Here is a 22,421-nt window from a genome sequence, read left to right on the forward strand (position 1 = left end):
GATTCAAAAGACATGCTGTCTTTTATCAATGATTGTAATATGATAAGAAGAGATAGTAAGTTGTAAAATAGTAGAGATAATAGCAGAATAACTGAGAATTTAAAAAATATTAGTTTAATAATAATTAGATAGATATTTAGAGTAGATGTATAATTCTGAAGTTAATTAAATATTTTATATAAGTGAAGTTGATTTTTTATATATAATGAAACTATTTCTTCTCAGACTCTCTATGAGATATTAGATTATAAGCATGTGTGAAGTCTCTTATTGATTCAGAAGTTAGCAGGACTTGACAGAAGTCTAAAGAAGTTTAATTAGTCACACTAATCTGAAAATATTGAGAAGAGAGGCTGAGTATGCTGAGATAAGCTGTACTTTTTAAAAAAAGTGAAGATCTGTACAAAAAGAATGAGTACACACATACACATCAAACAGGCCCTCATATCACATATGAAAAAGGATCGCGCGCGCACTCCCATTCTCATTCATCAAGATTTGTGTCCATTCATACTAGATAGTGCTATAGTGAATTATTTGACCGCGCTGGTATTCTCACTACAATATCATGCTGCCTTTTATCTTTATTCACTTATACAAAGCTGCTATTTCATTCTCTTCATGCTTCTGATACTGTATGAGAAGATTGCCAATGTCTCACTAAGCTCTATAGTGAATCTCTGAATCTTGACTCAAAGAATCAATATAGGTCTGAAGTTCATCTGCTGTATGAAGGCCTCCTGTGTATAGAGCGGCCCCGGGTATAGAGACCTCTGAGCATAGACACCCCTGAATATACATTCCCCTGAAGACTGGCCGGAGGATAGAGACTGTTTCAGGTTGAGAGCTCTTCACTGATATGGGTCATTATTTCATACAATCTCCAATGAGGAGATCTTGATTCTTAATACAACTCAGTATCATTAATGTGTGCTCCTTGTAACACTAGTATAAAATACCAATTTGACACATATCAATAGACTACCGTAGCAATAGATGTGGGTTCTTGATGCAGTCAGGTCACCCCACTCCAAAGAACTTATTTGTTGAATACCTTTCCCACTAGGTAGCCTTTTACCGTGTATGTATGATGTATGTACTGTACAATCTTACCAGGGGTGACGAAAATTAATTTGTATCCATGGGCAATGCGTCGGTCCCCTGGTATTCTGCCAAAACTCTTCTCTAATGTACTGTATAGATGTTAAGTTTGAAACAGTAAAAACACAGAAAAGAGCTGATTCATCTAGATGGGTTTTCCAACATACCACCTCCTACGGATGAGTATGAAGGGATAAATATATGGGAACATGGGGGAGCCGGGTCCAAAGGCAAACAAACAGAAAAACAACGCTCTTACGATCTTCATTTCGACCCCGGGCCTGTATATCCGTTATCCGGAAGGTATAAGTGTCGTACTGCGCCCTTCGCTGTCAACACCACCATACGGATCACACCGCCAGAACTGCCATCCCATTTTATTGCTTCTTGCAGTGAGGTCTTCACAAACTCGATCCCCTCCTCCTCAGTCATTCCCTCCCGCCACTTCGCATCACAGTAGCCGTAGATATACGTTGAGCCGGAACCACCAATGGCATATGATTGCTTGTGCAGAGAGCCACCCAGCGGTATCGAGTATACCTGTCCTCCATGTCGCGGGTCGTAGCCAGCGATGATGATTCCCGCACTAGATATTTAAACGACACGATTAGTATGGGCGAACAACTTTGAGATAGAAGACGGAAGGCGATAAAGAATATACTAAGCGGTAAAGGAAAATTTACTTACCTGAGCATGTCTTTATTGTCATAACAAAGCTCCTGGAACAACGCAGCAGCGGTTTGGGTTGTTGGGGGTTCTTGGTTGACGACACCGTACATTCCTAAGTGGTAACTAACAATATCGGCAATAGCTTGTGTATCCGCAGCAGATCCTGACCGACAGCACCAGATGGTATCGTGCACCTGTGTTAACTTATCTGTGACGCGATTCGCGATATAAGCTCCAGTAGTCGTCCGACTATCAGCCCCGAGAATAACGCCGTCCTTGAAGTTGATTGCCATGCTTTGCTCGAACTGCGATTAGTGTTTCAAAACATACGACTGCCGGTATATAGGTAGGACAAGAGCTCACATTGAGGTACCAAGACTATTATTTTACGAGAAGAAGGGTTGGTTAGCTAGCCTACGACCAGGACAATCGAGGGAAACGGAGGGCGGTATCCTTTACTTGACCTCTCCTTCCTTGAGATGATTCATGTCAATATGGATCCCATCTGTACCATCGTCAGTTCCAATTTCACAGAAAATAGTCGACCTCAATTCAACAACCACTAACCTTCTCCCAAACACCCAGTAACTCCATGAGCAACCATTGTAGCTAACCTGAATGTAGCAGGAGCTCGGAGTGGGAGACTGGCAAGAATAAAGTGTCAAGCGACGGGAAGCGTGGAGCTGGGAAGAGAGATAAAGAGGTCGATGAGGTCGTTCAATACCCGAGAAAGAGTTATGCGAGTTGAAATGAAGCTGTTGGCGAAATTTCTCTGAGCGCAGTCCTGATTGTCTGTGATGTTGAGAGGGAAAATGGTGATTGATGGTTATTACTTGAGGCAGCAAGGTCCAACGCGTGTCGCCCGATCGGGAATGGCCTTGGCACTTGGCTGATCCCCGGCTATTATAATTGGCTAACGCGCTTACTGCGGTAAACTCTACGGGAATCTCAACACCGGAGAGGATAGCCAGAAGAGGCGTTCAAAAATATCCAGTCTATTTTGCGTATCTTGAGGCGAGGTCATCGTCTTCCCTAATTATGTCTTGTTTGTGTACTGCGTAAACCGTAGTTGCATCCGTTTGCCTCCGCCTTCTCTTCCCAGATGCCTTGTGTGCGGCTGTTTTGGCCCGAGGTGACTTCCCAGACTGCCCCATGTTTACTAGGCCCGCCTCCCCACGCACCCCTGGCTAATCACGATTCCTACACCAAGCTCAACTGTCACTGAAACCAACCATATACGCTCCCCGGAGAGGGCGAGACAGATATGGCAGACTCCCCACCGCCACCACCATCCTGGAATTTTAGTACAATGGCTGGGAATGTGGTGCAGTTTCTCAGACTCCCGGTTCTGGCGTCGTCTGGCCTGGCCATTATCGCCAGTGGCATGCTCTATTTCAAGCAAAAGTAAATGACCGTCACATATCTACTTTCTTCGTTGCACGTTTAACTGACCACTGTTACTTCTATCTATCAAGCGAAATAATTTATCCTCGCAATGTTCCTCTTGGGTCACGCGCCGAAGTTCCTAAACCGTCGGAGTTTGGGATGAACGACTACGAGGACCTTCGAATCCCAACCCCTGACGGGGAATCTCTCGCTGCGCTGTTTATTCGCCCGTCTAATAAGCGCCATTCTAAGCCTAAAATAACCGTCCTCATGTTCCACGGTAATGCAGGAAATATCGGCCACCGTCTCCCCATCGCGCAGGTCTTGGAGCAGTCTCTGAACTGCAATATTTTCATGCTCGAATATCGCGGTTATGGCCAGTCGACAGGGACTCCGGATGAACAGGGCCTGAAAATTGACGCCCAAACAGGTTTGGATTATATACGGCAGCGTGCGGAGACGAGCGATACAAAAGTTCTAATCTACGGCCAGAGTATTGGTGGTGCGGTCGCGATCGATTTAACTGCGAAAAATCAACATCGAGGGGATATAGCAGGATTGATACTGGAGAACACGTTCTTGAGCGTTCAAAAGATGATCCCAAGGTATGAAAGCCATATAACCGAATCGAGTGACGATAACCTTTTTTATTTCATTTTTATTTTTTGTCTCCTCTAACGCGTTTTATGATATAATTCGCGTTTATTTGTTGGGGTATTAGGAGTGTTTGTTGCTAATAAATATAATCGTCTCAGTGTCTTCCCTGCTGCAAAATACGTTGTTCGCCTTTGTCACCAATACTGGGCTAGCGAGGATACGCTGCCCAAGATCACAAAGGTCCCGATCCTGTTCCTGAGTGGGCTCATGGATGAGATTGTCCCGTATGTCCCTCTTTCCCCCATTTCGGAGTAATGTTTACATTCACGAGGCCCGATATTCTAACGTATAGCCTGTTCTTAGCCCTGAGCATATGGCCCAGCTTTTTTCGATCTGCAAATCTAGTACAAAAGTCTGGCGAACTTTCCCAAATGGACAGCATAATGATACAGTTGCGGAACCGGGGTACTTCGACTATATCTACTCTTTTGTTGTGGATCACGTTCTAGATGATTGAGCTAGCCTAACTGCTCTTTTTAACGATCTGATATAAACGTGCGGCCATCCTGGAATGGACCTGAAATGGCAGTTACATACCGTCAAAGCTGTTCTGGGCGGAAGGGAATATTCGCTGGAACAAGGTGTAACAGACAATCCCGTAGCGAAAGGCACAGCTACTTTATCCGGACGAGGCACGAAAGACAAATGCTCAACAGCTTTCCAGTAATGCTATGTTGGATTGATCGAACCCCTTTTCTATGTCTAGCGCCCTTCCCTATGTGATATAAAAACACATATTGCCCCCCACATCGCTTCTTGTAATAATGGCATGATTTTTAGTTTATTTTTTGATCCTATCTCTATTTCTCTTTCCCATCGCATCCAATTTATGCCTGAATCCTCTTCTCATGTATGTCTAAGATACCCTTTCAAAAAAATTTCAAGGTTTTGCACGTCTCCAATATTGGCCCTCCCAACAACACAAAATATAAACTTGTCAGGGGGCAGTATAGTGCCACCTATCTACGGTTTTACAGATAGTCACTGGGATCAAATCGCATGCCTTTCCCATCGAAACACTAAGGTACCTAGCGACAGTTTGTATGCAGACACGAAGCCTGCACCGTTGTGCCTTTGGCCGAGGTTTTAAAAAGCTCATAGAACAGGCATAGGCTTGATCCCAAGCCACCGAGCCAAATAAGGCAGCTAGTAATCTAAACTTCTATTAAGAACTATGGTAAGAATATGTGCATTTACATACAGTCCCCCGCCCTCACGCTTAAGACCCAAGATATTTTGCACACCTGTAACTAAAAGAACAGGGGGGAGAATTCCTCCTCCTTATCTTACATAATTTCATTGTATATATATATATACATATATATATATAAAAAGGGGGGGGGATAATACTTCTATGAAAGGATGATTTAGATCTTCTCAGCCTCTTCCATCAAATCTTCCAGCTTGAATCCATTTACATCGCCCTGGGTAAACATTCTCACCAAGTCCGCCTTCTTCCCAGCCTGTTTTCCATCCACGCCCCAATCGTAAAATCGTTGTAGCCACAGCACCAATAGCTTTGCCTCGTCCACAGACACGCCACGATCCTGGACCACGCTCCCGTTCATAAGAATCAAGCCGGTGTTGTCTGCAAGGTCGAGATGGTGGGTGATGATTGTGTGCGGCTGCGAATATGCACCGTGGAGTTTGTACGAGGCTAGGTGTGTGAAAAGCACGGTGGACGTATGTGTATTTAGCGTGGGTGGAGAATCAACGGTTGTGGCCGTTGGCGGAGACGTTGTGGCGCTGGCAGGAGGGTGGAAGGCCCATTGCAGGAAATGAATATCTGCTCCCGTGCTTGCTGATTCAGTGGTGCCTGCTGGCGCAGTGCCGTCGTTCATGTCTTCCGGCTGGCCGCTATCCGCGGTACGGGGCAGTGGTAAAACAAACTGTGGATTCTCCCTGGCGGTGTCAACCATTCGCAGGTAAGTATCGATCGGGATAGCAGCGCAGATGGATCGTGGATTGGCAGCATGTCGGAGACGCCAGAGAGTTTCGATTTCTTTAGCAGGAAGCGTGAGGATTTTGGGAATGTCGAGGTAGGAGGACAAAGGTTTTATTCCGGGTGTTTGACTTTGCGAGATCGAAGGGTCTACGGTGGGCTGTGTAGACTTAGCAGTCGTCGGGGAGTGTGTTTCAGGGCATGGGCTAGCACTGGAGCTCTGTGGTGTGGATGGGACAGGTTGTGGGATCCTCTCTGCTTTCGTTTTCAGGTCTTTGATTTTATCTTGGTAGGCTTCCTGGAGAGACGAAATCGAAGAATACCCCTCCCTTTTAAGAGGCGGTGACATCGTGAGCGATCGTATACAGGAATTGGAATGGTCCCTCTCGCGAAAATACCATATCAGTTTGGGAGGTCTAAAACAGTTCACTTACTCTTTGGCCTTGCGATCTAACTTATCCTTGTACCTGTCAATCACTCGGTTTGAGTCATGATGGGTGGTTAAACACCGCACGTCGTGGACTTGGGCCCATCGCCGTTGAGCATGTGGGAGCAATGGCCTGCCACTGCGTATGATGTGTCTCGCAACCGGAGCTAGAAGCCATGCCATTGCAACAGATGATGTTCGGAAACGAGACACTGTATGTACAGCGGCGGGGAGAGTGGGAGCTCTGTTGCCCGCCGACTTGGAACGTTGGCGCACAGCAGTGTAATTGCCAAGCCTCGCCAAGACTGAGGCTCTGTTAGGGTTTAGCGGTGGATCCCTCAGATGTCATTATTAGGGCCTTGTGCGGTGCGTCCGTACTTTTTGAACGCAATAGTGGATCTCATTAAAAATAGTGTATTGTTGGCCGGATGCCCTGTATGTTGGTGATTGCTACACTGTTGGGGGTCCCGGGGGTTGATCGGCCCTTCTACCAGCAGCGCTGGTGGTGACTGAGCTCTTTTGCCCCAGTAGCCTACAGGTTATGAGACTGTTTAGCGTGAGCCCTGCTGTGGTCAACATGCATGGGTTCAATCCCAGGATGAACTTAAGAATATAAATCTCAAACAAATACCCTGCATATTTAAAACAGTGTCAAGAGACATTCTAGAAGTGTGTTCTAGAAGTGAGTCCTTGAGCCCTAGAAGTGAGTTTACTAAGAGAAGTCACTAAGAGAAGTCACTGAGAAAAGTCACTGAGAAAAGTACTGTACTCTGTAATAGCTGATTTGAGAGAGTGTGTTAAGAGTTCTAAGAGTTAATCAGCTCTTTTATCAGTAGTACTGATAGTGACTAAGCTCTTTTACCTTAGCAGTCTACATACATCTACTCTAAAAATATCTTAATGTATATAAGTCTCTGTATGTAAAGATATTACAGAGCTAAGCTTAAAATAGAAGACTTTATAAAATTAATTTTACAGATTATTATTAATAATAATAGAAGAGATAGAACTGTAAAAATAAATAAAGATTTATTTTTCAGAGTAAAAGTATTAGTTAACTAAGTAAGAAAAAAAAATAAAAAATATCTCACTCTGTCTGATCTCACTCTACTAGCTTATATATTATTATTAAAAATAGTGTAAGTAATTTAAAGAAGACTTATAATAGTTCTGAATTTAATCTTCAAAGCTGTATTTTTCTTACACAGAGTCTTATTTTCAATATAAAGAGTTAAAATCTTAATATTATAACTGTTAACTGACTTAATACTTACTCTCTGTTTTTTCAAGACTCTAGTTTCTGTATTTATAGTTATAGAGTACTTCTTGAATAAGCTCTTCTTTTTAACTTTTTTTTTTTTTTTATTCTTCTACTTCTTTTCTTTTACTTTAATATTCTTCTTACTAATATTAACTATGTATAACTATTAGTTTAATTGTATTAAAATTGATATATTTTATATTAAAAAGTGACTTACTTCTATAATAAAAGTAGTAACTTTCAGTGTTAGTATAATAACAACTGATACAATCTTTATAACACTGATATAGAGTATTAATACAGATAATAAAAGAGTGTTCTTCTCTAATATAGTAGCTACAGAGAACTATAAAAACAGTATTATGAAATTATAAAAGAAGAGTGTTATAATTTATATTAATTTTTATATTAATCTGATAACTCTCTTATAAGACTGACTTTTAAGTATAGAATAATTTAATAAGAGTCTGTAGCTTCTTTAATAGCTTTTCAGATATTCTTTCAGTTAAATAAGTTAATAGTTAACTCAATGATCTAGAATTTACAGATGCAGCAAAGACAGGTATAAATATAGATATAAAACTGAGAATGAGATTAATAGCTAATAGCTTAGCAGATTAAACAAGATTATTAAGAACTAAACTAACTGTCAGAATTGTAATTTTCATCATTTAAAAAATCTCACTTATAATGAATATATTTTAAGATGTTGTTTTCAGTTATAATAATAGTATTTATAATTTTTTAAACTTCTGATGAATTAATAGATGTTATATCTGCGGCTGTATCAAGACTCTGTTATAGTTTCACACAGCTTATTACTTCTCTGTGAATGATTTCATTCATTTCACAGAGTGTTTAAACCAGTTTTCAATCACTCTACAATATTATTCAGTTATAATATAGAAAGATCTGATTAATGAATATAAGAATCTCACTTCTATACAAGATCAGTAGATTACTCTTTCATAGCAGTGAGATACTGCTGAGGTATTACTTCAGCTATTTTCACTTATAGAATAGAAGAAAAGTATTCACTCATTATCTATATAGAATAGCTAGATGCTGGCTTCTAATTAAAGAAGTCAGTAATTTATTTTCCACTACTGAAATATATATAAGAGTTATTGCATTTCTTATATAATCTTCTTAGTATACTAAGTATTATATCTGTGATATTCTCATAATAACTCTGTAGCTCATGAGCTCACTATTCAAGCAAGATAATCAAGTTCATTTATACAGCTTCTTAAATAACTACTTCTATATAATACTGCTAACTAGTCACTGCTTCAGTTTCATTATATTACACTTTAAATTACTTAATCTGATTATAAGTTTGAATCAGTTAAGCTCTATTAATGAATTAATATAATCTTATACATCTGTGCTGAAACTGACCTGATCTCATTCTCTGAGAAAAACTTCATATTATTCTCTAGAGTGTGTACATCTCTACTCTGACAGAAATCCGAGATTTCTAAATCTACTGTATACTTTGACACAGACTCAGTAACTGCTCTATTATTATCACAGTCTCTACACTTCTACATCTATTATAGAGATAGAGAGATTAAGATTGAAGATTTTCTGAATTATAATAGAAATATATTATCTGAATTTCATAACTTTATCTTTACTTCTAAATAAAAATTCTATCTTAATCTGAGTCAGTTTAACACTTATAAGATATAAGTAATATATATTATTAATCTTCTTGAAGACATCTCTGCAACTACTTGAGTTATTCAGAAGAGAGAGCTTGAGTATATCAATACTGTTATAACTTGAAAAGAATTCAAGAACTTTCTACTGAATCAGATCAAAGATTACTACAATTACAGCTTTACAGCAGCACAGTGATTCAACTTATTATAGTAATAAAATAATAAGAATTCTTTTAATTTCAATATAAGATTTGAAGAATATTGAAAGAAATTAACCGATAATTTGAATTAATTAAAGATATAGCTTTATCTCACAAAGCTGACTTATAAGATACAGACTATGATATTACAGTATTAGAGTTTATTAATCAATTATACTGAGCTTGTTAACATGATTTTCTAAATCTATTTGAGTAATTAATACTCTGAGAAAAAGACTAACAAGATCTCTTCTAAGTAATTAATAATAAGATTTAAATAGTAATGTGACAGCTTCAGTATAGAGAATATAAAGAAGAATTTCAAGTATTCTAATTCTTTACTCACTGTGAAGAAATGTTAAAAAAGATTTAATAAGAATCTTTATTTTAACTGTGAAGCTAATAATTACTATACTAGTAATTAAAAGAAGCTGAAGAAGAAAAGAAACTGAGAAGACAGTATCTTAAAGTTAACTCTTCTTCTGATAAATTTATTCATGAAAGATAAAGAAGAGAAAGAAATAAAGAATTGATAATTTATATATCTCTGAGTTTATATTACAATTATAATAAATACTCTAAATGAAAAGATATCAGTGAGATATCTACTCAACTCTGAAATACTAACTTTGTATTCTATTTCTTTTCTTTAATGAAGAGTTGAAAGAAGTTAGATTTATCAGATTATATGAAATTTACTGATAAAATAAAATATCACTGTTTCAGTATAATTTAAGTAAAGTATGTGATTACAGACTTAGAAAAAATCTTTAAGAAGAGTAGTTTACTTCTTCTAGACTGATTGTGTAACTGTGTCTGAGACCGGAATCAGAATATTTAATAATCTCATTATCAATTCAACTGATCTCATTACACTGTTTTAACATTAGATAGTAGTCTCATACTGTCTCAGTGAGACTTACTGTCTACTCTTATCACATTTTTCAAATGAGACTATGATTTTCACTTCTCAATTTAAATTATTTTTATTGCTTTAAATGACTTTAAATCTTATTTAAGTGTTATCAAAAAGTGTTACTTTTTAAAAAATTAAAAATAGTCTAAAAAAAACCTTAAAATGTCTAAAAATAGTAACTTTATATCAAGAATGAGAGTAAATGAGATTAAGTGAAATCACTTTCTTATTTTTTCTAAGTCATGGTCATATTTTGAGATCTGATATATAGTCACTTTGCATGTTTTTTTAATGATTAGCCCCAGCGGGATTCAAGCCAAGAAATGTATGAGATTCAATTAAATGAGATCAAATGTGAAATTCATGATTCTGATGGCCAATCTAACTTCTTCACACTGTTAATATTGTAGATAAGAATATCATTCTGGATCTTCTATGATTGAGAGAAAACAATTCTCTTATTAACTAAGTCACTCAGGTGTAACAGTACTGTCTCACTAATAAAGAACAGTGATAGAGAAATCTGAAGAGTTTCATTAGAAGAATCTTAAGAAAAGATAAAGTTAATATACTATGTAACAGAGAACTTGAGAATAGATGAAGAAGCTATCACTCTCACTACAAGATTAGTAGCAGTATTTATCATTGAAGATGAATGAATATAACATCTCTTTACAGATTATAAGAATGTGTTTTTAAAAAGAAAAGCAGTGAAGTTTTCTAATATTAAGATGTAATATAAGATCTATCTTGAAGTTAATTATTATTATTATTATTATTCTTCAATTATAGACGTATGCAGTCAGAGACTATGACATCTACCTGAGAACTAAAAGTTCTCAGAGTTTTTCCTATATCTATACAGTTAACTATTATACATTCATCAATTTCAGATATGCAAAATCAGAAAATTCCAGCTCAGAATACAAAAACTGTTTACAAATTGCAGTGTTTTAACATCTTCTGATACTTTGAAATCATTTGATATGATAAAAGAAAAGAGAACACAGTCTTAAAGATAGACACATTAAATAGATAGACAGAAAAGAATAGAAAGAAAAAAGTAAAGTAAAATAATGAGAGACTGTAATGAAATAAATTATTGAAAGATAGTATATAGCTGTTTTAACAGACTATATCTGATCAATTTCCTTCTCTTCATATTCAGATATTTCTGAATTCAGTCATTTTCTTATAGCTGCTTGAGTTTCTGATAGAAAGTCTATTAAGTATTTAATTTCTGTCTCAGTTGAGAATAAGAATCTCATATTTAATTGATTTAGATTGTACTTCTCTTTCAATCTGACTCTGAGACTATTGTATAATGCACAGTGTATTACAATATACTCAGAATTCTCATTTGCATTGCAGAATGAGCATTCTATTAAATCAAATCTATCATCAAATCTTTGTATATAAGATTTGAAATAGCCATGTTCTAATTTCAGCTGTATTATAGATGAGAATATTTTCTTTTTACATTTAATTGAACAAGATTTTCACTTGGATTTTGTTTCAAATCTTGAATAATGTATACTCTTCTTTTGTTTCTGCCAGCTTTCATTTCACTTGTCTAAATAAGATTCTTTTATTTTCCTCTTTATAAAAGACCAGGACACAATTTTTTGAATAGATCTGCTTAATTCTGACCCTTTTTTTACAGCTGAATCAGTCAATTCATTATCATGAATATTCATATGAGCAGGAACTCAGTGCAGATAAATTATCAGCTTTGATGTTCTTCTCTTTTGAATTTTCAAAATGAAGTTTAAGATCAGTTCAAGATTCATTTAATCATTATAAATCTGACTATTTCTAAGTCTTTTTAAAGCAGCTTGACTATCAGAGAATATTTATATCTCTTTCAAACTATTTTCTCTTTTATAAGATTTTATTTCAATAAGTTTGAAAGCTTTCACTATTGCAAATAATTCAGCATCAAAGACTTCAGATTCACAGCCTAAAGTTCAGAAATCTGAGATAAAATTAATATTATCTTCAGTATAAGCAATGCCTGCATCTAATCTATTCAAATTCTCATTTTTTAAGTCATTTGAATAAATCAGAATAGAGTCTTTTATATTGATTGTAGAAATTCTCTTCAAATGCTGTTCATATTCTTTCTCTTTAGATAGTTCATTTATTTATAAGTCTATAAGAGATTCAAGCTTTTCTCTTCAGAGAAATAACTTTAACTTCTCATGATCAACTTTTTCAATATTTAAAGAAGAAAATTGGTTTTTAATCAGTGAGCATAGTCTGTACAGTTGAGAAGACATTTTCTTTGAAGAATTATTTTCATTTCAATCAAGAAATCTATTTCAATCCAGTTCATTTCCAGAGTTAACTGATGAAAATGAGACAGAGACTCTTTCTCTGATTATATGATTTAAGCTCATCTTTATAACTCTCAGAGCATAGTTTATACAGGCCTTTTCAAATCTAATAGCAGAAGAAAGAATTGAAGCTTCAATTTCCATTGCTTTAATAGAAGATGATTTGAAAGCTCTCAGAATTCTTCTCAAAGCTCTGTTTTGCAGACTTTGAAAGAGTTCAGTGAAATTTTCTTGATTATTTCATTAAACTTGAACTTCATAATCAGCTACTGAGATAATACAGACTATATATAACTGTCTCATAGTCTGGAAGGATAGACCTCTCTCTGTATTTGATAGTCTGATAATGTTGTTCAATAGTCTTTCTGTCTTGACAGTTCTTTGTTGAATATAATATTTAAAATTCAACTTGGAGTTTAATCATACTTCTAATCATTTGATATTTAAACTGGGTTTAATCTCTCTATTTAAAAGAGTTAGAGATAGTTCTTTCTCATTGAATCTAGAAAAGAAATGAATTAACTCAGTTTTATTCATATTAAATTGAATTTGATTGATATCTGCTCTGACAAGGATTTCCTTTACAGCTTTTTTAATCACTTTCAAATTCTCTTTGATAGTTTTTAAGCTGTAGACTAGATCAATATCATATACATAACTTAGAGATCACACTATTTTCATATTTCTATCTTTGAATAGATATACAGTGTATATTACAAATAAAATGAGTGAGATTGAAGATTCTTACAGCACTTCTATTTGTATCTCAGTCTTGTCTTATTTCATTTCATCAAAGAAAAGTTGTATGATTCTTTTAGATATAAAACAGTTCACTCATTTTATTAGAGAAAGTGGCAGTTTTAACATCTTCAAAGTCTGAATTAACTTTGACTTTGAAACATGATCAAATGCTTCTTTTATGTCAATAAAAACTGCAGTTGAGACCAGATCTTCATGTTTTGCTATTTGAATATCATGAATAACTGAGAGAACAGTGTCAATTGCAGAACATTGTTTTCTATCTCTCATTTATTCACTGAATAAAAGAGAGTTATTAATAGAGCTTATAAAAGATAGTCAAGTAGCTCTTATCTTTTTCAAAATCTTTTCTAGACAGTTTAATATTGATATTACTCTATATGACTTAGGAATTGAAGTTTTTCTATTAGATTTTGCAAGAATAACTTCAGTGACTTCTCTCCAGCATTCAGAATGATATTCATTTTTCAAGAGATTGAAAAAGAGCTCAAAATATTCATTCTTTAAGTAGAAATATGTATTTTGAATAATCAAGTGATTAATTGAATCAGGCCCTGCAGCAGTTTTAACAGAACTTGAGAAGATAGCTGACTCTAATTCATCTTGTGTAAGATCAGGCCATTCGCAGTCATTTTCATCAATGTAGTTGAGAAGTTATATATTCTCTTTCTCTGAATCTGAATCTGAATCTGGTGAGTTCTGAAAGAGAATTCTCATGAAAGCTTGACATTTTTCCTCAAAAGAGTTTGCTATATATGATTCATTCTGAAACTCATATTCTAAGGCTGGAAGTTTTGCTACACTTCTTGTTTTAGTATAGTTAAAAGCTTTAAAAACTTCCTTTTCTTATGCTTCTTCAAGAAATTTATTCCAGCAGTCTGTTTTAGCTCTTTTAATATCTGAAAAACATTCATTTCTGACAGCTTTGAACTCTTCTTGAAGATAATACAACAGTGCTGTACAAGCCTCTGTACAACTTATTAATAAAGAAATTGAATGTTCTGTGCCACTATCTTGAGAAAGCACAATTGAAGAACTGAATATACTTATTAAAGAGTTCAACAGAGACACTCATACTATTTCTACTTAAGAAGAATAGTAAACTATATTCATATATAGACTACAGAGACCTTAATAAGATGATAGTTAAGAATCACTATTTATTATTATTAATTAATAAGATAATTGATTAATTATCTGAAGCAAAGATGTTCTAAAAGATTGATATATAAGATATCTATTATAGAATCAGAGTTAATGAAGATAATATTTGAAAAACAGCTTTTCATACTATGTACAGCAATTTTGAATATCTTGTTTTATCTTTTAAGCTCTGTAACACTTCAGTCATCTTTCAAATCTATATAAATAAGATACTGCAGAGCCTTGTCAACATCTTATACATAGTATACTTAGACAACATTCTAATCTTCTCAAAAATGAAAGAAGAACATGATACTCATGTTCAAGAAGTATTGAGTTGATTGAGACAGTATTAACTCTATGCAAACACTGAAAAATACTTGTTCTACATGCAGAAGATTGATTTCTTAGATTATATTATTGAAGTTAATGACATTTCAATGAACTGAAGCTGAGTCACTATTATTAAGAATTAACTAATACTGTGAATATACTGTGAGATGTAGATGTTTCTAGAATTTGTGAATTTCTATAGATAATTCATCTATACATATTCACAGATTACTATCTCTGTTACAGATCTGTTAAAGAGAAGTGTTACAGATAGAAAAATAAGACTCTTTATTCTTACTCAAAACACTGTACAGATATTTACAGAATTGAAACAAGCTTTTACAGATATTATAATACTGAATCACTTTAATCTTAATTTACTCAGTCAGTGTGAGACTGATATATCTGAGAATGAGATCTATGAAATCTTTTTACAGTTAACACTGAAGATCTTTCAATATTGAAAGAATTAAGAAATAATAACTTCTGAGAATACAGATAATGAAATATCTGTGAGAAAAGACTTTTTCACAGAGTCTATAAGATGCTGTGAATGAAGATCAGTGACTTTCTTCTTCAAGAAGTTATTACTTATACAGAGAAGGTATAATACTTATAATTAAGAGATATTAATAATTATTGAATTCTTTAAAATCTGATAACATTATCTTCAGAGTAGTAAGTACTTAGTATAAGTTCTTACTGATTATGTAAATTTGTATTACTTCTTAATAATACAGAGCTTGATAGAATATTAAGTCAGATAAGTGAAGCTGCTTTCTGAGTATGATTTCTATATCTGATACTGTTCAGATCAGTTTAATCTCACTGACATGTTATTTAAACAGCTTAATTATAATATCATTAATGAGAAGAACAATTCTATAAAAGAATCTCTATGATCACTGTAGAAGAAGCTGATTGCAAAGAATTAAGATTCTCTGAAGCTGGAAAACATTGCTGATAAGACAGATGTGTGACTCAGTATAAAAGATGAAAGAAAACCTAAGTTCTTATAGAAGACTGACACTGAAGATTATAAGCTTCTTATATTATATCTTACTATCATTGAATTGATAAAGAATGAAACAGTTTATAATCTTTCAATCTGACTACTTTTAGAATTTATTAATAAATTTTAGCAGAGAGATATCTCTACTGCAGCTTGAATTCAGAAGTTGAAGAAGAAAGAGTTCAGTTTAAACTTAAAAGAGACAGACTCTGAGTGAGATAGTACTGCTAAGAAATCAAGTCACTGATAACTAGAAGAATATGAACTTCTACTACTAAATAGTTCAATCTTTATCACTTGTAGCAGAGCAGTGTGTTAGAAGTTATTGAGAATTCATTATAATAATTTTCATACTGAGCACTTCAGATTAGAGAAGACTGAAGAGCTTCTAAAATATAAATATACTTAGAACAAGCTTCAGACAGATATTAAAGAGTATATTAAGACTTATAATATCTATTAAAGAATAAAGATTTCACAGTATAAGTAATACAGTAAGTTAATCTCACTGTCTGTTTCAAAGAGCTTATAACAGAATTTATTAATGAATTTCATAGTTGATCTGCTGAAGTCAATAAGAGTTAAAGAATATGACTTGATTTTAATCATTGTTAACTGCTTCATAAAGATGATCAAATATATCTTCACATATAAAAAGATTAAAGCCTCTGAATTGACTGATCTATTTTTAGATGTTATCATTTATAATCACAGTGCTCTGAAATTCTTAATAACAGATTAAGAATTGCTCTTCATTAGTAAATACTGATCAGCTTTTTACTATTACTTTATAATAAGATGTCTTCTCAGCACTGTATTTTATCTGCAAACAGATGATCAGACTGAATATCAGAATCAGATATTAGAATAGCATCTTTAAGTGTTCTATTCATATTATCAGAATAATTGACTTAAACATCTTCTGACTGCTAAATTCATGTATAACAATGCAAAGAATGCAATCTTAAAAGTATCTTCTTTTTATGCTTATTATGAATATAATTCTTCATTACTCAGTAATGTCACAGACAACATCTTAAAGAGAGAGATAGATAGTCAGCATATTAAACAGATATAGAGAACATATCTCTCAGTGTTAAAAGTAAAAACTAGATTGAAACCTTTGAATAAAATTCATAAGAAAATCATGAAAAGCATCTGTCACATTCAGAAGCAGTAGATAGAATACTATAATTAAAAACATCTTTCAATAAAGTTCTTAATGAAGAATTAAGTACTACTTTCAGCCAAGAATATCAAGATAATAAGACTGTATAAGAAGCTTAGTGAGTAGTGACTAGAATCTTTCTCAGTAACAACAGTAATAAGTAAGTGAATATATAAGTTGAAATTACTCTTAGAATTGAAATCAATTCATTCTGTTTTTCACATTTTCTATTTAAAGCTCTATAAGCAATGTCTCAGAGTGAAGCTATCTCAGCTGAATGATATCAAGATTTAGAGAGATACTGAATATCTTATAAAGAAAATATTGAATAAGTGAATATATTACAGTAAGCTTTAATATCTTGTTAAATAAAAGAATTATTCATTATCAGACAGTTTATAAGAATCACTTGAGTATTTAAAAAATGTTGAGAAAGAGATTATACACTATAAGACAGTTAGTAGAGATTACTCTGTTACATATCAGAGACAGTGAGTAAGAAATATCACTTAAGACTTCTCATTTTTCTCAAAGAGTATTTTAGAGATACTCTCACAGTGATAAGTCAGTATCTTGTGAACTCTGTAGCACTGTTCTTCTATTTCCTCTTAAAAAAGGTTTTTAGAAGTTTAATAAGACTAGACTGACCGTGTAACCGTGTCTGAGACCAGAATCAAACTTTACAGTTATTATATTGTCTAAAAGTATTACTTCTGATCATGATTTATATTCATCACATTAATTTCAAATCATGTTATTTCAAATATTAAAGATTATAGATTCACTTTTCAAATAAAAATCTAGTCTCAGATAAAGAATATGTTTGAATTCTTAGTCACATTTTCATTCTGATTTCATTATTGAGAATGGTATTAAATGAGATTATGAAATCATTTCTCACTTACATAATATTATAACATAGTGCTCATTTGTTAAAAATTCAATAGAGAGTGTTATCAAATATTATTACTTTTCTGAATACAGATTATAATTTATAAAATTTTAATTATGAAAAAAATATAAAATACAAAAAAAAAAAAAACAAAAACAAGAAAAAATCACAATGAAAAAAAAAGAAAAAGAAAAAAAAATAAAAGAAAAAGAAAAAAATAAAAAAATAAAAACAAAAAAAATCAAGATTGCAGAGTCACAGTATCTCTAAAATACTCACTTTTCAGAGTATTCACAATATTTATTATCAACTGTGTATTTCTCACAGTGAGAGTAACACAGTTATAATAAGTTATTATCTTAATATTATCTAACAAATAATTAGTATATATCTGTATACATGTGAATAATTAGAAAATATACACTTAAAAAGTGTGATCAGAGTGAACTCTGCTATCACTTGAATGATATCAAGAACAGAATACTGAAATTGATGATTTCTCTCCTTGATTTCATGAATAAGACATGTGAAGATAATCTTGAGAAATATAAGATTCTCTGACTTCTGATAAAAATGAATCTCACAGAGAGACTCTATTTTCATAATATCAGAGACTGAGTGTTATTAAAAAGTATTACTTTCATATAATTTATATACACTTACTGCAGTGATTCACTCTCTGTGCATGTAACTAAGAGTTACAGCTTTCTTACACTGTATAGCTCTCTCTGAAATGCTGCTACTGATTTATAATTCACACAGTCTCTCAGTTCAGCATGTACTGTATGTATACAGCTCTTTGTGCTGAGGCTGTGTTACTCATTATAATCTGATGTGATACTCACTTTTCACAGGCCATGTTTTGTTTAAGAGAGGAAGAGAGAAGATATGACTGTTATTTTATTAAGAGAGAGATGAATAATTAGTATTATTAAATATAATTTAATTCATCTGTATTTAAAATTTGATTAGTCTATACTCTTCAATTTGAGTGTTTCTAAGAGTATTTTAATAGTTTTCATACCAGCTTGACCTTAGTGATGAGTTGAAGAAGAAGAGAAAAAAGAGAAGAAAGAAATGAGAATAACTCATTTTTATAATATAAAAACAGAGAATTACTGTAATCATTCTTTCTAGTAACAAAGATCTGTTTTCTGCATATATTTCTGATATAGATTATATAATAACTGCATACAAAGAATATCAATAGTGCATGTATTGAATGAAGATAATATTACTATATAACACTGTAGCTGTTTCTGTACATCTCTGAAAGCTGTTAATAGTTTCTTTAAGTCTGTTTATGTTTGATAAGTTAATAATATATTCTGATACACTCTCTTTTCCATCATTATCATCATCATTATTATCATTATTATTATTATTATCATTACTATCACTATCATTATTATCATTATTATCATTATCATTATTATTATATTAGTGCTAACTGTCTTCTCTGTCTTCACTCTTACTTAACTCTTATTAAAATTAATCATGTCATCTCTCTCTAAATATTCTGCAGTTCTGCAGTGTAAGAGGCCTACGCCGAATAGATCAGTATTATATTCATAAGTCTTATATAACAAAGAGAAAAACATTAAAGAAGGAAAAGAAAGAGAAAGTGCAAGAATCAGTGATTGAAGTGAATATTTATACACATATGTGATGATGTATGCAGTGAAGCTTCAAGGCGGAAGAATCTATACATGTTAGTAGCAGCTGAGAATCAGCAATTGAGAATGGCTGAGAATCAGAGTGTACATGTTTTTGGCAGCTGAGAATCAGTGATTGAGAATGACTGAGAATTGAGATGTATATGTTCAAGAATGAAGTGATTGAAATCTGTGAAGTGTAATAAAATAGTCTATATGATTGATCAGGTGCAGCCTGTCACATTAGTCTTCTTCTTTCAGAAGCAGTTCTCATCAGTCAAGCACTGCTGTTTCAGATAATGTGAAACTCAGAGTTCAGATCAGTTGATTATAGCTGACTTATTTCATAAGGTATTATTAGCTGTGGCTGCAGAGTCTCTCATTGAGAATATCTTTAATCTCTCACTCAAGTTCATTGTCTTCTTCTATGATCTCTGATAACTGTCAATCAGAAGTCAGTTGAGAAGGAAATGAGTTAATGACAGTGTGACAGAGTAAGCTTGTGTGAAAGACATTATAAATCTCTGATAATATGTCAAGACAGTAGTTGTGACTACCTAGAACTTCTATCACTTTATATCTGATGTGATAGTAATCTAGTGTACAAGATGAACATGTGATTCATATATTCTTGAGATTTAATCATACAAGGTCTTCTATCTTATACTGCTCTGTGAGATCTTGTCAGATATTGATTTGATCTTCTTGATCTTGTTTTACAGTTATCATGAAGACCTCTGCTCAGTCACAGATGTCTCAGAGCTTTATTACTATATTATCAGTAATTTAAATTGAACTGCAGAGGTTCAGTGTGAACTGTGTGATCTTTAGAAGATTCAACACTTTTATGTGATATCTGTGTGTAAGAAAGAATGAGCTTATATCTGTTAAAACAGCATCTTGATCATTGATAGTGATCTCTGCATGTAGAAGAAGATCATGTCAATTATCTTATAAGTAATTACAGAACTTATAAAGATAATTCTTTATGATCTGAATTGTCTGTTCTGATACATCATCAGTCTCAGAGTGATAGACAGTTGACAGACAGTATATAATCTTGAGAACTGGACAGATTCTTGTTCAGAGAGTGCTCATAAACTGACAGTCTTGATCTGATACTATAGATCTCAGTAATTCATGCATTCAATAGAACAGACTCTGTAGAAAACCTTCAGTGACTTGTTCAGTATTCATTTTATTATAAGATTTCAATATTATATCTTTGCTCAATTAATTCACAATGATCAGGACATTTCTATAATTCTTACTCTCAGATAGATTAACAGTGAAGTCAATTACTATATCTTATCAAATTCTATTAGAAATATTAAGTAATTTCAGTAGATCTTTTCTACAGTTCTTTTATAAGATAATAGAAGAACAGTAATTGTAGTTTTGAATGAAGTATCTGATACTGTTTAATATCTCAGGTCAATAGAACTCTCAGAATATCATTCTATATAGTTGTTTATGATCTGAATAATCAGTTATATATGAATTATGCATCTCTTGCATTATCTGAGTGTGTAAGAGTTCAGAGTGAGAAACTCAGTATTGTTCACAGAATCATAGAGTGTTATTATCATCAATTAAATATTCTGAGATGTCAGTTCTTACATGTAATTCTGAGAAAAAGTGAAGTACTTCTTATTATACTGTTTCAGTGAGTGCTTAAAGAAGTTCATTGATTTGAGCTACTGTATATCATAGCTTATCTAATATAGATTCAGAAGAAGTTGAGATATCAGTGACAGTTCTAATTGAAGAAGCATGTATAGTGTCATGAGCTGTTTCATCTTGATTAACTAGTATCTTCAGATTCAAGAGCTGATGCTCTCAGTTCATTCAATAAGTATCTGTTACATTGAATAATATATCTTGCTCTTATTGAGAGAGGGTATCTGTCATTGAGTTCTGACTGTCAGAACAGTAGTATATTGTAAAATGAAAGCAGTTTAAGAACTTAGATCATTATATATATTATTTAATAAGTTTATAGATAGTTGTGAAGTATTTGAGATTCTTATAATCTGTGATTATCTCAAATTTGAAGACACTTCAGAGTTCAGAGTTTCATTCTTCTAAATAGTGTATAATTGTGAGAAGTTTCTTATCATAGATCTCATAATTGCATTCAGCAGGACTCAGTTTCTTAGACATGAAGACATATGATTATAGAACATCTTTATCATTATATTACAATATTACTTCTTCTGTCATATAGTCAGAGAAATCAGCTTCAATAACTGTCTTGTGATCAGAATTAAATATTATCAGCAGAGAGATATTAATGAATATCTTCTTTATCTGTGTAAATGCAGCTTCAGTGTCTGCTGATTATTGAAATACTGAGTCTTTCTTAGTAAGTTCTGTAAGTGATCTTGTGATATCTGAGAAATTTTATATAAATTACTGATAGAAGTTAGTAAATCTGATAAAGCTTTATACATCTTTCACAGTATATGAGATCTCTCATTCAAGAATAGCAGAGATCTTCTCAGAATTCATTCAGATTTCCTTGTCAGCTTCTATGATGAAACCTAAGTATTTAGTATTCTTAACTTTGAAATCACACTTATTAATATTAATTGATAGTTCTGCTTCTTGTAGTTATTGTAATACTCTTTATACATACTCTTGATATTTCTTTCTAGATTCATTGATGAAGATGAGAATATTATCTAGATAAGCAGATGCAAATTTATCAAGAAAGTCTTGAAATACTCAGTTAATATACTTCTGAAATGTACTGAGAGTATTGATTAGTTCAAAGAGTGTGACTACTCATTCAAAGAGATTATATCATGTTCAGAATGCTGTAAATCACTCATTTTCTTCAGTGATATGAGTCTTATGAAACACAGTGATGACATCTAACTTTATAAACTATTAAA

The 22,421-nt window shown here is 33.1% G+C and overlaps 3 protein-coding genes across 3 annotated transcripts; 1 reads left to right on the forward strand and 2 right to left on the reverse strand.

The window, feature by feature from the left end:
• Positions 1-762: 762 nt before the first annotated feature.
• On the reverse strand, positions 763-2,830 carry BDBG_09069 (20S proteasome subunit beta 1). The gene is made up of 5 exons (XM_002620533.2): positions 2,338-2,830; positions 2,230-2,275; positions 2,134-2,148; positions 1,789-2,064; positions 763-1,687 (listed from the first exon to the last, which is right to left on the reverse strand). Exons 1-5 carry the CDS (start codon positions 2,372-2,374, stop codon positions 1,366-1,368), a joined length of 696 nt encoding a protein of 231 aa, XP_002620579.2. The 5' UTR covers positions 2,375-2,830; the 3' UTR covers positions 763-1,365.
• BDBG_09070 (BEM46 family protein) lies at positions 2,340-4,964 on the forward strand. The gene is made up of 4 exons (XM_031723857.1): positions 2,340-3,174; positions 3,246-3,761; positions 3,912-4,037; positions 4,117-4,964. Exons 1-4 carry the CDS (start codon positions 3,035-3,037, stop codon positions 4,268-4,270), a joined length of 936 nt encoding a protein of 311 aa, XP_031581202.1. The 5' UTR covers positions 2,340-3,034; the 3' UTR covers positions 4,271-4,964.
• On the reverse strand, positions 4,507-6,860 carry BDBG_09071 (ATP synthase mitochondrial F1 complex assembly factor 1). Its single transcript, XM_002620535.2, has 2 exons — positions 6,190-6,860; positions 4,507-6,084 (listed from the first exon to the last, which is right to left on the reverse strand). The coding sequence occupies exons 1-2, from the start codon at positions 6,363-6,365 to the stop codon at positions 5,181-5,183; spliced, it is 1,080 nt and encodes a 359-aa protein (XP_002620581.1). The 5' UTR covers positions 6,366-6,860; the 3' UTR covers positions 4,507-5,180.
• Positions 6,861-22,421: the final 15,561 nt, after the last annotated feature.

The sequence above is a fragment of the Blastomyces gilchristii genome (genome assembly GCF_000003855.2).
Source record: "Blastomyces gilchristii SLH14081 genomic scaffold supercont1.34, whole genome shotgun sequence".
NCBI lineage: Eukaryota > Fungi > Ascomycota > Eurotiomycetes > Onygenales > Ajellomycetaceae > Blastomyces > Blastomyces gilchristii.